The 16,329-nt window shown below is 38.4% G+C and overlaps 3 protein-coding genes across 4 annotated transcripts; 1 reads left to right on the top strand and 2 right to left on the bottom strand.

Moving 5' to 3' along the window:
- Window positions 1–1,310: 1,310 nt before the first annotated feature.
- Window positions 1,311–3,774, bottom strand: LOC122886564 (gamma-crystallin N-A-like). The gene is made up of 4 exons (XM_044218906.1): window positions 3,684–3,774; window positions 3,160–3,408; window positions 2,547–2,692; window positions 1,311–1,580 (listed from the first exon to the last, which is right to left on the bottom strand). Exons 1-4 carry the CDS (start codon window positions 3,702–3,704, stop codon window positions 1,445–1,447), a joined length of 552 nt encoding a protein of 183 aa, XP_044074841.1. The 5' UTR covers window positions 3,705–3,774; the 3' UTR covers window positions 1,311–1,444.
- Window positions 3,775–5,265: 1,491 nt separating this feature from the next.
- Window positions 5,266–7,031, top strand: ly97.3 (lymphocyte antigen 97, tandem duplicate 3). Its single transcript, XM_044218907.1, has 4 exons — window positions 5,266–5,361; window positions 5,742–5,811; window positions 6,228–6,350; window positions 6,774–7,031. Exons 1-4 carry the CDS (start codon window positions 5,266–5,268, stop codon window positions 6,890–6,892), a joined length of 408 nt encoding a protein of 135 aa, XP_044074842.1. The 3' UTR covers window positions 6,893–7,031.
- A 1,035-nt stretch (window positions 7,032–8,066) lies between these two features.
- On the bottom strand, window positions 8,067–14,920 carry rheb (Ras homolog, mTORC1 binding). Of its 2 annotated transcripts, none has more exons than XM_044218904.1 (8): window positions 14,633–14,920; window positions 13,667–13,738; window positions 11,316–11,383; window positions 11,057–11,139; window positions 10,902–10,958; window positions 10,761–10,808; window positions 10,337–10,418; window positions 8,067–8,872 (listed from the first exon to the last, which is right to left on the bottom strand). In XM_044218904.1, exons 1-8 carry the CDS (start codon window positions 14,682–14,684, stop codon window positions 8,780–8,782), a joined length of 555 nt encoding a protein of 184 aa, XP_044074839.1. In that variant the 5' UTR covers window positions 14,685–14,920; the 3' UTR covers window positions 8,067–8,779. The 2 variants fall into 2 exon arrangements, with proteins under 2 accessions (XP_044074839.1, XP_044074840.1); XM_044218905.1 differs by having other exon boundaries at window positions 8,067–9,329; window positions 14,633–14,913.
- Window positions 14,921–16,329: the final 1,409 nt, after the last annotated feature.

Below are 16,329 nucleotides of genomic sequence, written 5' to 3'. Positions count from 1 at the left end.
CCTTGCTCACAGGTCCCTCTTTCTTTCTCGTCTTTGACATCCAGACTAATGGCATGTTGGTGACACCCAGCCAATTCAAGCAGCAAATGGCCTAGGAATAAGGTTAGCTATAGGTAATTGCCCTTAAACTAGTGCTGTTGAGTGTAACTCAAGACAAAGCATTTCCTCATTAAGCTATACTATATTGACCCTGTAACTCGATAGAGGCCATGAGCGAAACATTGTAAAGATAGGTGATCGGTTGTCATGACAGTTAGAAGAGAAAGCACATGAGTGCTCATTAAAGGTCCAAGAGCCACAACCACAGTGTGACATTACTAGAAGAATAAGAGCATGTGGGGAAATGATGCAGTGGTGCAAAAAAAACCCAGAACACTATGAGATAATAGTGTTGTAAAAGGCTGTTACATACAATTTATGCCAGTCTGTCACTACTCATACTGTATTGTACATATCATAAATACATAATGCATACATGTTGTGTGCATAATATGATGAACATCTGCACATAAGGTTGTTGGACAACAGAATTACGTTGTATAAATCCTGAATCGGCAACATTAATTAATGCATTATTCATAATTAGTGTTTCTGTTCTTTGGTTTTCTTTTTCATTCAAGGAAGAATCCAACATGTCCAGATATTTTTCATGTGTTTGTGTCATTGCTGTTGAAAGTCCCCATTGTGATCACTTTGAAAACCCAGAGGTAAGTGTTACGACTTCACAGTAAAATAGATAAATGACACTAGGTGGTAGCAGAGCTCCCCAGGGCAGGTGCAGATACTGCTTCGACCTGTGCAATATCTCTCTTTCACTCTTGATTTATTCACTGTAGGAGGACACACAGTTTCTATTGTATGGGGGGATGTGTTTGCTAAAAGGCTGGCTGACTGCTTTCTTGTGTCTATGTAAGTTTTAATTAGAATTTTGTTTTGTTTTTTATCAGGCTGCAAGTTTATTAAAACTATTGAAACAATTTTAATTTCCCTCCTGGATAAATAAAATGCCCATCTATCTATCTATTAATCTGTGTTCAGTGGTATCCAGAGTATCTCATGTAACTTGGTAGTGGATCCATTAGTATGAGGAACACTTAAAGGTCTTGTAGTTATGGCGTATAATAGAAAGCAATTACCTGAATCATAGCCTGTAGCCATTTCTACAATGAAATGTGTTGGTTAATTTAAGAGTTTCACAGTGAGTGAGCATAAAAGGAGAAGAAATGGAAATAAAACTGAACATACTGTAGGATCACTACTTTATTTCAGCCTTTGAATAATTCAGTACAAAAATAAAACAACAAGCAATGTCAAACATTTTCTTCATCTTTTATTATTTTACAGCCCCACAGAGTCAGCGTGAGATTACTTGACAATGTGGTGTGTTTTTCCTCAGTGGATGATCTCACCCTTGCAGTCATATTGCCGGTGACAGTGAGATGGCTTAGAAGTAGTTTGCCACCCTGCGAACAGACTGGATGTTGGGGTTCTCTGCCTGCCACTCCATGTGGTTGCAGTAGTTGCCTCTCTCCACGACGTACATGCGGCCACGGTAGTTAGGCTCCTCATGCAACACCCAGCTGTTTGGGAAAATAGATAAATAACATAAAAATAGATTTAAAAATTGTACCTTTAAAATTTCAGATATGCAATATCTAGTGTAAGTCAGGGTATAGAAGGTAAAGACGTATGTCTGGCAATATTCTATCTGACTTGGCTTATATAGTGTGTAAAATTAATGTTTTGGGTTTAATGGGTCACTCAAATATAAAAACACATTTTCTTACACTTTCTTAGTTCCTAGGTTCCTGAGATATCCACCTTTTAGATTTTTTCAAAGAAACATTTTCTTTTTTATAGATATTTTGGGGGAATTTTATGTCGTCAATAAATTGTTGAGAGTGGAGAGAGGATTGCAACAAAGGCCCTCCGTCTGACTTAAACTCAGGGACACTGCGGTTCATGGTCAATGCCTTAAATTCCCTGGCCACAAGGGCACCCCACTTCAGAGATTTCTTATGCCACCTCAACACGGAGCATGTGAATGGAATTTTGTTTGTGTTGCTAAAAGTATTGAAAAATTACATGTAATGAATTCTGCAGAAACAGTTTCCAGGTTACTCTGGATAATTCACAGACCTCTCTGTGAACGGGGTCCACTGTAATTACCCTCTACCAAGGAAATAGTCCCATTTAAAACTGTTGACAGTGTGTTTAGTGAGTGAGTAACAAGGACATTGTTTCTGGAGAGAGATGCTGCTGTTCATTTTTGAAGGTCATTTTCTAATTCTGTGACAAAAAATATTATCATTGCATTATATATCTATGTCAAGTCCTTGACATTGTTAAGGCTAAAATTCTAAATAAAATAAATAAATAGGTAAATAATCTTTAAAAATATACATTCAAATTTTTACAAATTTAGACAGGATCACATAAGTTATCAATTTCACAGAAGTCCATCAACGAAGTACAGTAAACAAAACAATTCTAGCACATGTTAAAGGTCTCAAACACTAACTATCCCTTGCTGCAGAGATACATACGCTCCATCTCCATAAACCTTGATGGAGTTGATACAGTTCTTGGTCAGGCCTCGTGCTTGCAGGAACGGACAGTCGTCGCACAGCTCCACACACTGGCCGGTGAAGTTGTCTCCCTCGAACAGCTCCATCCTGTAGTGCTCTCCATGCTGGGGAGGATAATGACATGCCCTCTTACTGAGTCATAGCAACAATGTTCGCCTTCACCTCACAGAAAAGGACCATGGCCTCCTCCTTTATGTGACAGGGACTGTAGTGTGTACACTCATACAAACACACCTATAGAAATCTAAAGGTTAAATGTGTGCGGAGGACGATATGTATAGCCCACTGTCTATATCTCAGGTATACTAAATGTGTGATTTTCTTTCAGCTAATGGTGTCAGTAAGTGATGTGAAAACCTGCAAGTTGGTAATATGTGCTGCAAGACCAATTCCTGCCTTATTATAAATCCAAGTTATCACAATTATTCTGAATTTGATTTATCTGAAAAACAGATGAGGCCACACATATGCCAGTCTGCCAGGATTTTTATTTTTTAACAACCAAATATTTGTCTGTCCCTGGAGTCTCTCTCTCTCTCTCTCTCTCACACACACACACACACACACTTACCATCCTGATTGGCCTGCAAGAGCCCATGTGATCGTTATGGGCATTCCAGCGCTGGAATTCAGGGTACTCCCCATGCTCCAGAATGTACTGTTGGCCCTTGAAGTCTGGATGGTCGAAGCAGATGAAGGCCCCGCTCTCCACACGGACAGAGTTAACTCTGTTCATGAAACCACGGTCCTGGAAGTTGTCGCAATCGCTGCAGATCTCCAGCTTTCGCCCAGTGAAACATTTCCCCTCATAGAACACAATCTGTTTTTTGCCACAACAGTGAACATTGAAATATTTTTCTGCTAACAGATACTTGTATGGAAAACACACCAAAAAGTTTTTTTTCCTGACTAACAGTATTGTAGATAGTCAGAAAGATATCGTGCTAAAATGTGATTCAACAATGTTAAAGTATTGTCTGAGGTTGGACCAGTCATCTACATTAATACCTTTGTGATTGACATTTGTCTGTGCCACACATGCAGAAGTTTGGGAACTACTGTGGCTGCATCACACTCCCTTGTTATAGTACTCACCTTTCCTGAGTACTGAGACATTTTCCACTGTTAGCTGTTCCAGACTAGTCACACAGTATAAGAGTGGAAAAATTTGGACACCCAGATATATATGGCTGACAGTGAGCGCGGTGGCCAAGGCAACAAAAGCACACAATGGGGGGTTTAGACATTTTGCCACATGGACAGTTTCCCTTACATGTGCCAGTGCTGATATTGGAGTTTGGCTCTGGGGGGCGAAACAATGGAGAGAGATTTTGCTTTGATTGGGCTTTGGGAGTGATGTTGCACTCGGGGTTGCAGAGTAATATTTGGGTTATGTCCAGACGAGGAGGAAAACAAACAGAGAGGGAAAATTAAAGCAGAGGTGAAAGGACATGACAAGAAATCTGTCTTCTGACAAGCTGGCAAGTAAATGTAGAAACAATGAGGTGTGGTCTCAGTCCATTTTCAAGCTACTTGACCATGTCTGAGTTTTGATGGCAGCAGGGTGAGCAGAGCAGCCCAGTTATCATACTATTTTCGGATCCCTCTCTGTTGTTGTTTCTCTGCTGCTGATTCAGAGAGGATCCCAGATCTATTTAGACCTTGACCCATGGAAATTTGGGAGGAAACTCTCAGTCGCAACATCAAATACTAGGCAGGTGGAGCAGGATACAACAAAACCTGTTTTTCAATGACTTCAGCCTCCTCCCTCCCCATCTACAGTATCAGAGATAAAACACACAAGTTGAAATGATTTATTGCACTTGAGTGGATTTTCAGAGATTAGAACAAGTACAAGATTTGACATACACACTAAATCATTCAAAGCCATAAGTGTATAGATTTAGAAATCACTTGGACCTTTACACCTTATGTAAATAGATGTCAGTGGCCAGTTGGCCTCTTTGGGTTTTTTCTTTTTAACAGACTATTTGCAAGAATTACACCAAAAGAGATAATATGGGACATATTAAGAATATATTCTTAACATTTTTAAGAGCTTAAAAGCATTAATAGCTACATTTTTCTGCTAGCCTTTCATGTATTGTAGCAATTTTCTGCATGTATTCTGACTTGAAAATTGAACTGAAGTGATATTTCTTCTGCACAAATGAAAATATTTTGGCATCTCTGTAATAGTGAAAGGCATTTACTTTACGTGTATGACAGCTGATGAGAGTGCCAGGCTTTCATTCTCTTTCATTAGTTCATCATTTATATTAAGTGCTAGTCAATTCAGACTTGCTTTGTACTGAGTCAATTCATGTGTGGTGCTGACATTGGTTAAAGAGCACTAAGCCAAAGCTATTGCACCTCATATAGCCAGACATAATCCACCTAAAGCAAACATACTGTACCTTTGACAAATACCCTCTTGTCCTCATTAGGTACACATCCAACTAATACAAAGCTTTATCTGAGTCCGTGACAAATGCATATATTGGTATTTGCAAAAGTCTCGTAAATTATATACATGGTGGACAAAGGGTGGACAGCTCTTGCATAATGCAGGAATCTGAGCATTGGGAAACTGTAACCCCTGAACACATTACCCAAGGTGAGTGAGGTGCTAAGCAAATAGACTTAACAGAGATACAACACTTAATGTGACGTTACCATGATAGGACAAAGTATGAACGGGTATAAAAAAGAGGGAAAGTCGATGAATACACCTCAGTCAACTGGCAGAAACCGAGACAGACAAATCAGCAAGGTATGTACACATAAAACAATGCTTTTATTTTCTACTCTTTTTTGAGTTATCTCATTTTGTGTATTTAACCTTCAATTCTTTTTGAAATATGTGTAACAACAATCAATATAAAATCAATGTTAGCTTGACAAGTTTGTCATATATTTGCTGTCAAATGTCAACATCACTGTGCATGGGTGTGCATGCATGCTAATACACCTGCTTTTGCTCAGAATTCTTTAGAATTTAGACTTTATAAAATACCTTCTTAAAACTCATGAGATAATCACCTCTAAGAAAAGACAGTAAAACACTATTCAGTGGGAGACATGTCATGAAATTCGGAGTACTGTAAGTATTGTACATACTGTATTATCAAATCTGTCCTTTATCTCTCACAGGCTGCAGTACTGAACAGAACAATGAAGTTGTTGGTCTTGGCTTTGACCGTCACCCTGCTGTTTACAGCTGGTGAGTCTGTCACTGATTCTCCACTGAATAAACACGACCTCTGCTGCTGTGCAACAGGGACGTCTGCTATCTCTTTGAGTCTACTGTACAGGAGCACAATCCCAGCAGGCCTGTCAGAAACTCTTTGGCATTCTTTTCATTCTGCAACAGATTGCAGAAGTCATATCTAAGAAATGAAAGTAATTACGTAAAAAGCAATTGACTTGACGGTCAGAGCACAGCATCATCCTATGTGGCTTCATGCAAACATCTAAGTAGACTAAACCAAACCTTACTAATAACTTGCAAAATGTATTGTCTCAGGATAGATTCCTCCAGAAAACACATCGGCCACATTAAGACAGAATCAGATAAGGTCACAGAGACAGAAAAATAATGACTGATATATTCTTTTGCTGTGTTCTGTTTTTTTTCAGGTGAAGCCCTGAACTGCCACCGGTGTATCCCCAAAAAGGCTGGAGGAACCTGTGAGCTCACTGTGGAGACCTGTAAACCAGAGAAGGATGGCTGTGCTGCTGCCAGGTTCCTCAGAGAACCAAGTGAGTTTCTCAACACACTCAAACTGTTCTATCACTAACAAATACATGGACTCGAGAATGGCAGTACATAAACCACAATAAAATAGTTAAAGGAGAAGTTAGCTGAAAAAAGACATACATACCATGGCACCAAAATTAGAGGGCCAGGGTATTAATGGTGATGTAAATGAATTGTTTTAACTTTTGAAAAATGTTTATCAGTATAAAGAAAGAAACCTTCTTAAGCCCTCGTGTGGCTAAACAGTATCAGGCAAGGTAGCAAACATTAGAAAGTCAGCTGCATGTCAAATAACTGAAACTGTTTTCCAAATGTTTGTGAATCATGTGAATATACTGTATCAAAATACAATGGAGGTGCTTCTGACATAATAAAAGGTCACGTTTTTGTTAAAAGTCAACCATTTCCTTTTTTTACTTTCTTAGATGGCCATTTCCAGAAATGCATGGCTCTGTCAGACTGTGAAATGCTGAAGATGAACGCCTACATTGATATAAAGTGCTGTAGCAACGACATGTGCAACACCTTAGAAAATTCAATATAAAAAGAGCAAGGCACTGAAAACCTGCTGCAGACTGCGGTACTGTGAACGCATGTAGGAATTCAAAGCAGCTACTCTTTAAAACAGCTAAATTTGCTCTGTCAACTCTTTACCTGGACAAATAAAAAAGAGCCTGTTCTCATTCTTGTGTCTGGAAATCTTTGGAGTTTTCTGATTACTTTTTGACAGCCACATCAAATCAAAAACAAAGCCAGCCTGCTATCATCCTAAAAAATATTATTATTGGATTCATGTTCAGGCAAGAGTCTGACTTCTTATCCATGCTTTCATTTGCAGCAGGTTGGGTTATTGTAATGGCCTTTTCTCAAGGGTCCTGAAAAAGGAGCTCAGACAACTTCAGCTCATTCAGAACACTGCTGCTACTGTAATACATCTATCAGAGATGAAGAAAAGCATATCACAACGGTTCTCACGGCTTGGACTCTGACTTCTGACTACATTTCACAATAACATTGAATATTCATGACTAAATACACAACAAAGTAAAAACAAATTATCCTTAGGTTTCATTTATTAAGAGTTTCATTTCAAAAACTACACTTATTAGCTTCATCAGGACTGAGTGGGTGTGGTTTGATTGACAGTGAGCAAACACCCTACCAACTGTCACCAGATTCAGATTTTTGCAAAATTTTAATTGGTGCTCTTAAGTATGTGCAAATCAGAAATCTCTAATGTGAAATAACCAAAACTGCTATAACTAAATAAAATTGTGTGTGCAGGATCCCATCACTCACAACAGTAAAAAGCTCAGTGAAAGAAATTTCAGGACCTTTAAAATATATCTCTGATTTTCTATTGCTATATTAAACATTCTCGGCCACTCAGGTCATCTGTTAGTGTTCTGCTAATTGTTCAAAAGACAACATGGAAAAGCAGCATTTAGTTATTATGCAACACAGAGGTGGAACTACAAGATTTTGATGTTTGTCCATTGCTTTGTACTGAATCTCAAAACCGTAAGATCATAATATCCACCCTCCACTTCCATCCTGCACCCTCCTCAATTAATTTTATCCTTTTAAAGTTGTGCGTCTACTGTAATTATTAGTCTTTTTATCTTTGAAAGGTGCTAAATAAATAAAGTTGGCCTGTGTCACAGGTGACAAAAATCTCAATCATCAGCAAAGATAATAATCCACACTCAGCCCTGCTATACATAACCACTTTTTGCTTTAATGATTACAATCAAAAACATTTGTACAACATTTTCAACATTAGAAAATGGATGCAGATTTTTTGGCTGACAGTAACTGCTATGAAAACAAACTGAGGGACAGAGAAGTGGAGTGTACTGCGTGGAGATGAAGTAGAAAAAGAGCTGTATATTGGAGGGACAGCTGGTGATGTATCAGAAGAAACGTCCGTGTTTACTTAACCATTTTCAGAGCGTATGCATGGCAGACATGACATTTCTCTTATCTCTTGTTAGTTAGGGGGAGAAGGCCTCATAGCCTATATAGGAGCTGCATAATGAGAAGCTAAGATGCATCAAGCCACTACTATCTCCGGTTGTCGTCATTACCGAGCACAGGAAAACATTTTTTCTGATACACCCAAATAATGTTCTGTGTTTTGCATCAGTGCTGAGCACAGAGATGGAGGAGAGGTGGTTTGTGGGAAATATAAGACAAGGGAACCACCACTCATCCTTTTTTTTTTTAAATCAAACACACAAAGAAAAACAAGGATGACAAAAGGGAATAGGAAATACTGATAAATAACAGTGGAATCAGAGCCATAAATAGACAGTATTGGATATTTAGGACCCTGGAGGGGTGGAGTCAGCTGAGGTGAAGGAGAACTGGCAGCTAGCCTTCAAGTAACGGGATATCCCAGTGCAGTGTCCTGTGTGTTGATTGGGCGGCTCTACATCATGGAGCAGGGTGATTTTCCTGGCTGCACGCCGCCGTCCATCTTCTCTGCCTCCAGGATCATCCTCCGGAAAACCTCCACGGCCGTCTGAGAAAGAGAACGAGATACACACACACACACACACACACACAGGATGCTGTCACATGTCTCAGTCACACCACATTTAATTTTCCAGCAGCACACACTACATCCAGTGGAGCCTCACTGGCTTTAGGCACAACAGAGATGGCATTGTTTTTATGTGCAATTAAAGAAAATCAAGCAATACTGTTTGCTAACTTGATTTGAAGGAGATAAACAGACTTCCTGAATATGCTATATGTCCTTAGCTATGTTGGGAAATACATCCACAAGTAAATGGAAAGACGGTTTCAAGAATCAATTGCTGTTGCTCGTGTTGCAAGTTTGTGGTTTACTCTTAGCTTATGTTGGCAAGTTTAGGAAATGTAAAGAATAGTGGATAGAACATGCTTTATCGAGGAGGCTGTGGTGGATAAACCTGCATGAATTGATTTTTTTGGCCACTTGGGGGCAGCGCAACAAGCTGTAAACACAATATTGACATATTTTCCTCGAGTTGATATAGCAAACTTGTTAGCAAACAAGCCACTTGACGAATGTAAGTCCAATACACTCTCTTTTAGCTGTGGTTTGCTCTCCACCAACTCACCTGAGGTAAATATATTGCTCTTTAGCTGCTAAATGCTCCACTATGTTCACCAGCTTGTCGTTAACTGTGTCTGTGTGCAGTTTGGTGCTGTGGTACAGTACGTACTACCAGTAACTACTACCAGTAACGTAGTTAGTAACTTCAAGTTTGTTTTAATAATACAGTTTCAAGAGTTTTAATAATACAGTTTCAAGAGTTTTAATAATACAGTTTCAAGAGTTTCTCTTGAAATGACACATATAACCACCAAGGGGACAGCAAAATGGTCTTAAGCAGACTGTCAGATACGGACCAGAAAAAGAGGAAAGGTGTACTCCACCAGTAACAATGAAAAGTGCTTTATAGAGAGGCAGTTACAGAATGCAAAATGATTGAATTGGTAATGCTGAAAAAAATGCTGGCCATAAATAGTATCAAAAAATAAACACTATAAAACAGGTCAGAAATAAATTAAGTATACCGATAGGATACTTAATTTATTTCTGACCTGTTTTATAGTGTTTATTTTTTCTAGTACTTTCTCCTGTGTGCACTGACGTAAAGACGAGCTACTGTAACAAAGAGTTTCCCTACGGGGATCAATAAAGTATTTCTGATTCTGATTCTGATTCTGAAAACATGGGGTCTGGGGTCTTAAATAGGCACCCCAGTGATGTATTACAGCACTTCCATAAACTTGGTGGACTTTGTATTTCTTTTGGAAATTTCCCTTCAGAGCCACAGAATAATACAACTGTTTCCACAGGCTCCTCCCCATGATCAGTAAATTCATCTTGATCAGTATAATCAGCAGAGTTCTAACTTTAAATGAGACTGAGCCCTTTGTCAGACCAATCACACCGAACCTCTGTGACAATTTAATCAGCAGCCTTGGCTCTTACCTGGTTCTCTTTAGCTGAGGACTCCATGAAGGCAGCGTTCCAGGATTCAGCTAATGCTTTTCCTTCTTCACAACTGATTACTCTAAAGAAAATAAATAAACACACACACACAAGGACAGCGGGACAGTCAGTTAGTTAGGATAAAACACATTAATATTTCACAGTCAGGCTGCAGAGTTCAATTCCTAAGAAATCTGCTCTTACAAACACTTCCATTGACAAGGTATATTTGCAGGGCTACACACACACACACACACACACAGAAGTATAACTACATATTTAGTTTTGCACTGCTGCCACCAAGAGTCCACAAAATTATAAGAAATTATACAGATAACTAAAACTGGCAAGTGCTATTCCCCATTTGTATACCTACTGTCTACAGTGGACCTAATGTACAATTTAAGTGTGTGTTAGGACATACCGCTCCATATGTAGGTCGTTCTTGTTCCCGACGAGCATAATTGGTACTCTACATTAGAGGGAAAAGTAAACAGCACTGTTATTTATGCACAATATATTACATACATCTTTGAATGCCTTGGACAGCAAAAAAAGTACTTACTGAACTTTTCCCACCATGTCCAATAGTTTTTCATGGATAACTTGTACAACTTCAAAGCTGGAAGAAAGGAGGGAAAAGTTTATTCTTTAGCATTCATGAACTGATTATACAGAGCTTAATAGATATTTGTTTGCTTTTAAAAAGATGAAGTATACCTTTTATTAGACGTGACTGAATAGACCAGAATGTAACCGTTGATATCTATGGAGTACGTCTGTGGGAAGATAGAGTACTCATCCTGTAGAGACAGGAATTGTGAAGAAATTAGTATGCAAAGTTACAGGTTTGGAATAGAAGGAAATTAAAGTAATTCTGACTAATTAATGAAGCAGAATTAACACCAAACTATGAAATAACATTATCATAAATAAATAAATAAATAACCCACTGAGAGGCTAATGCACTGAGTCATACCTGTCCTGCTGTGTCTACCAGCTGAAGATGGTACTCTTGTCCATTTATTGTGATCATTTTAGTAAATGCTGCAGTTAAAAGAAAAGACAACTTAGAAGATAACCAATAGAAATGACAAATTAAACATTTCAATGGATGGAGAGCAAGAAATGTCCTTTCAAAATAACACTGACAAACACACATATTACAACACCATATTTCACCTCTACTGTACAGAACTATACCGCTGACTGTATTAGTGTGCAGATCTTGAGACATACAAGACACAAGCCAGTTATGGATACATTTTGGTACCACTGAGTTCATTCAGCACAGAAATGTCAATATCTGCCTGGAGATGGGTCATATTATCTATAGCGGGACGGAGGGATTGTACTGCCTGCAGCATCTTGCTGATAACGCTGACACTTCGCTTTATGTTAACCATCCAGAGATTATTTATAGATACAGACCACACACACTCGAGGAACGCAGGGTGATATGTGAGCGAACATGTCGGGAAAAAGAGAAACAGCCTACAGGGGAAGTTTAGACTCAAATCTCTTGAGTGTCTGGGAATATGTGTGTTTAGGAGGTAGATGCATTAATGTATGTTCTCTCCTTCAACAAAATGTACTGTTAAAGTACCTTCAAGAAAGGTTCCCTCTCTGAGCCAGTGATGTCCAAGCTTATACCACTAGAGTCAGCAAGGTTTAATTCTTATTAAATACTGCACCAGCTGATCTCTCAAAAGTTCCTCAAAAGAAAGTTTTCTCTTTCTGGTTTAAAGTGTGGGAACTGGTGAAATCAGCTGGTGTAGTGTTTGGACACATTGGTTTAGAGGGAACATTACAACCTGCTGGGTAACAATATAGTGTTATCATTCTTCTTCTTTCAGTGAAATCATGTTCTAGAATTATCAGGATGCACAATTCAGATGTCTACATTGATGATAACAAGCAACATTTTAAGAAATGTAAAAAAACAAAAAACAAATGAGGTTTAATGGAACATTTATAGGAAGATTATTTGTCTGAAAACACACTTTCCAACCATCCATCATCAAGTTCAATGTGATGAACATAGGTTTGAATGAGTAAAATCTGAAACATAAGCTATATAATGATATAATATTTATATCAAATTGATATTGTGATACTGTGTTAGAGCTACAAGGATTATCGATTAGTCGATCGACCAGAAATCTGCAACTATTTTGATCGTTTTCCCAATTTTTTAAGCAAAACTGCATGAGGTTTTGTATATACATGTACATACTGTACATAACCACCCACTGTATGTATATAAAGTAATCTATTACATTAATTATTCAATATTTATTCCAGCATTCTTTACACTCTGCACCCTTGCATTATTGTATTCTTGTTTACAATTTAAGTTTAACGTGTGTATAGACATTGTTATTGTTCATTGTTGCTTTTATATACTGTATATTTATACACACACATCTAGTTTTTCACCTACTTGTATGTACATTTCTTGTCTTTGTTTAGCTTTGTTGCCCTTGTTTTTTAGCTGTATGTCTATTATTATCTTCCTTAAAATTGTTCTTGGATTTGCGTGTAAGTACATTGAGAGCAACGAACAACCGGAGTCAAATTCCTTGTAAGTGTACACAAAACTGATTCTGATTCTGAACAAGTAAACCATCTCCATGGCAACTGAGCAACTTTATCCACAGAGGAAGGCCACAAGATGTGGCTGAAAGCTTTGGAAACCCCAAGTAAGTGGGCCTTGTGATGTGAATATATAATAAGTGATTTCAACCATACTGACCAATCTTGTGAATTTTCTTCTTTACTTTTAAGTTTTTTGTGGAGTTTTTCCTTCTCAGAGTTGAGGGTCTTAATGGTAGAGGGTGTCATATGTTGTTCAGATTGTAAAACCCTCTGAGACAAATTTGTGATTTTGGGCTCTGTAAATAAAACTGACTAGACTTGACTTAACTAATCAGCTTTGACCAACAGCCTGATAACCAAACACGACTTTACATGTGAATAACTGATGAATCACACACAAAGGAGAAAACGCTGAGCAGAGAAAGTGTCAAGTTATTTGTCAGGGTTTCCTGCAGTGTTTCATTGCCGAGGTGGACCTCCTTTCCCGAAGACCACCTTTGCTAACATCATAACAAATACATACAGTTTTTATAAAATACAACATGAGGGAAAATAGAGCAGAGGTGCTATTAAATAAAGCAAATATTTAGTGGGGCTATTGTTTAGGTCGTCTTCTACTAACTAAACTGATCACAAGAGGAGATGTTGCAGGATCTGAGTGTCTTACCGCTTAGACTAAACAGTTTCCTGTTTGTGTATCAAGGTGTAAAGGACTGCGAAATCCCCACTTACTGTTTTCTATTGTTGGGTCATAGGAGTCAACAAACTGGCCTTCCACAAACTGAATTGTCAAGGAGGACTTTCCTGTGAAATACAAAGAAATATTGTAAATAGAGACCCTTTAGATGTTAGAAAAGCATTGAAAATGTGGAAATAAATTCAAAAGTTTATTAGTTTCATAACTAGTGTTCATCAATCATGTGCTGTAGCTCAGGAGTATCTCAGCATAAAGATGACAAAAAATGAAAGGGATTAGTTACTGATAACCATATTATGAAAAGATAAACAATATATAAATCCTACATTCACTATCAGAACACCAGCTAAACTTAAAATTACCTACTAAAGGCCATAAAATACACAATAAAAACCCATAGTAATACCATGGGAGATGTTTACTATATAAAGTCATTATACATAAGGCAACCATAAACACAATACAAGTCTCAGGGGGAATAATACAGGGGGTTTTCGTTAGTGCCGGAATGCTGGCTGGGCCTCCAGCCGTGCTATCTGTGTGTGCCATCTTGCCATCCTGAACATCCTTTCACCGCATACAAATTGCGCTTCTTTGATTTCAGATACGATCAAATAAAGCGCACAGAAATGCGTCAAATCCGGTGGTCCTTCGGGCCTTCTTCACACACAGAGCATGGAAACTAACTAACGTCGCCACTGATAGGAAACGCATCAATAAAATCAGTCAGCGTTAAAATATCTGTCTTGGAACACATTGTGGGAGGCCTCATGTGCTAAAAACCCACAAGGCCACGTCTCACCTGGTGGCGCTCCTTCGCCCGCTCTGAGATGTTGCGTGAGCTCCTACTCCCTATAATTTAAGTCTATTATAGGAGGCGTAAACCGCTCTTATAATGAATTGAAATGGAGCCGAAAGGCCGCTGAAATCTAGCCTCAGCGTCGCATCCCAGGACTTTGAGGTATCATCCCCCCTCTGCCTGTCATCTGGTCGGAACTCACCTACGGATCTGTACCCGAGGATGGCGATTTTTCGTGATTTCGGCTGCGGCATATCTCGTTGTGGTTATCGCATCTAGTCCTCGGGGTGTACCGCAACCTCCAACCGGAATGGCATCCAAATTCAAGGGGCGCACCGATTCGACATACAGCCTCCAGATGACAGCAGGAATCTCTCTTCTTTGTTCTGTTTATGAGAAATTTCACGTCCACGCCTTGAAACAAAAATGTTATTTCAGGTCATATAAGAAAGCATGGAGTATCTCTAGATCTACAATAACTGCGTCACTCCCCTTTGCAATGTAATGAATTAGTAATTACTGCTCCGTCCTAATTGGCTACGCGCGGGGTGAAGGAGGGCATTGATGCCTGTTGTAAAACTCTGATTGGATGAGACAGCTGTTCGTCAAGCAACAGGGCCCGCTTTCTGAAATATGATTGGCTGCTACAAGCATTATGACGTGCCGGGTGGTCGAGTGCAATGTCATTCATGTCTGTAGGGTCAGGGAGCAGGGAGACTGTCCTCCCTGCTCCAAGTAAGATGTCATTTTTCTTTACATTTATTTTACAGGGACACCCTGTGGTAGGCCCTAATTCTGTAATGACCTCTAGTAAGACACAATAGTCTCTGTAAAAATATTATTCCTCATACATTTCTTGTAGTGGTTTTACAGTAGGCCTAACCTGAAAGAGCAAAAAATAAGATAAATATCTTATATCTTACTATAAACTCATTATTTGGTACCAAGGACACATCATCATGTAAAAAAATTAATACCATATATAGCCTACTAACAGTGATGTAGTGTAACTGAGTACATTTACTCAAGTACTGTAGGACTACTTAAGTACATTTTTTGGGGGGGTACTAATATTGTCATTTTCTGGTACTTGCAAATTCTACTACACTCCAGTGGAGAAATACTCTGTTACAAGTAAAAGTTATGCATTCAAAATTTTACTTAAGTATTAGCATCAGAATATACTTAAAGTACTCAGTATACAGAATGGCCCATTTAAGAATAATGTATACTGTTGGATTATAATTATTGATGCATTAATGTGTACATCACTTTAATGTTGCAGCTGGTAAAGGTGGAGCTAATTTTAACTACTTTGTACACTGCTAACATGTGAATGTCTCCCCTTATCTTATCTTAACCTGTAATAATACATCATATGTTATTTGTCGATTATATTTTGTATTTTTAATCTGAATCTGCAGTAACTAGTAACTGAAATAAATGTAGTCGAGTTAAAAGTACAACATTTGCCTCAGTCTGAAATGTAGTGGAGTGGAAGTATCAAGTAGAAGAAAATGCAAATACTCAAGTACAAGTACCTCAAAATTGTACTTAAGTACAGTACTTGAGTAAATGTACCTAGTTATGCACTAGTTAACAGTTACTTGCTGCAAATTGAGATGTGACATACATGAAAGCAGCAATGCTGTTCAACATACAGCATGAAAATTCTACATACACACACTCTGAATGTATATGTGTATATATATATGGTATATTCTGTACAACGGATACTTTTATTTTTTTATAATGCTTTTCATACATCTGTGCTTTTAAATTTATGAAGGCAGGACTTTTCTATGTGACAGAGCATTTTACACTTTTACTTACTAAGTGTTCTGAATACTTCTTCCACTGATCAGTGTGAAGAGGGCACTGTAAACTCACTAGTGAGTA

This window comes from Siniperca chuatsi, linkage group LG13 (genome assembly GCF_020085105.1).
Source record: "Siniperca chuatsi isolate FFG_IHB_CAS linkage group LG13, ASM2008510v1, whole genome shotgun sequence".
NCBI lineage: Eukaryota > Metazoa > Chordata > Actinopteri > Centrarchiformes > Sinipercidae > Siniperca > Siniperca chuatsi.
The sequence above is the reverse complement of the archived record's forward strand: the minus strand, read 5'-3'. Positions and strand labels throughout refer to the sequence as shown.

What these genes read in the sequence shown, in the direction of transcription:
- LOC122886564 (XM_044218906.1), bottom strand. Translation starts at nt 3,704, where the DNA reads ATGTCTCAGTACTCAGGAAAG. An exon ending in TGTCTCAGTACTCAGGAAAG is followed by an intron (nt 3,409 to 3,683) that starts GTGAGTACTATA and finishes GGCAAAAAACAG; the next exon opens with ATTGTGTTCTATGAGGGGAA. An exon ending in CTTGCAGGCCAATCAGGATG is followed by an intron (nt 2,693 to 3,159) that starts GTAAGTGTGTGT and finishes TATCCTCCCCAG; the next exon opens with CATGGAGAGCACTACAGGAT.
- ly97.3 (XM_044218907.1), top strand. Translation starts at nt 5,266, where the DNA reads ATGATAGGACAAAGTATGAACGGGTATAAAAAAGAGGGAAAGTCGATG. An exon ending in GAGACAGACAAATCAGCAAG is followed by an intron (nt 5,362 to 5,741) that starts GTATGTACACAT and finishes TATCTCTCACAG; the next exon opens with GCTGCAGTACTGAACAGAAC. An exon ending in CAGGTTCCTCAGAGAACCAA is followed by an intron (nt 6,351 to 6,773) that starts GTGAGTTTCTCA and finishes TTACTTTCTTAG; the next exon opens with ATGGCCATTTCCAGAAATGC.
- rheb (XM_044218904.1), bottom strand. Translation starts at nt 14,684, where the DNA reads ATGCCGCAGCCGAAATCACGAAAAATCGCCATCCTCGGGTACAGATCC. An exon ending in CCTCGGGTACAGATCCGTAG is followed by an intron (nt 13,739 to 14,632) that starts GTGAGTTCCGAC and finishes TGTATTTCACAG; the next exon opens with GAAAGTCCTCCTTGACAATT. An exon ending in GACATGGTGGGAAAAGTTCA is followed by an intron (nt 10,809 to 10,901) that starts GTAAGTACTTTT and finishes CCTCTAATGTAG; the next exon opens with AGTACCAATTATGCTCGTCG.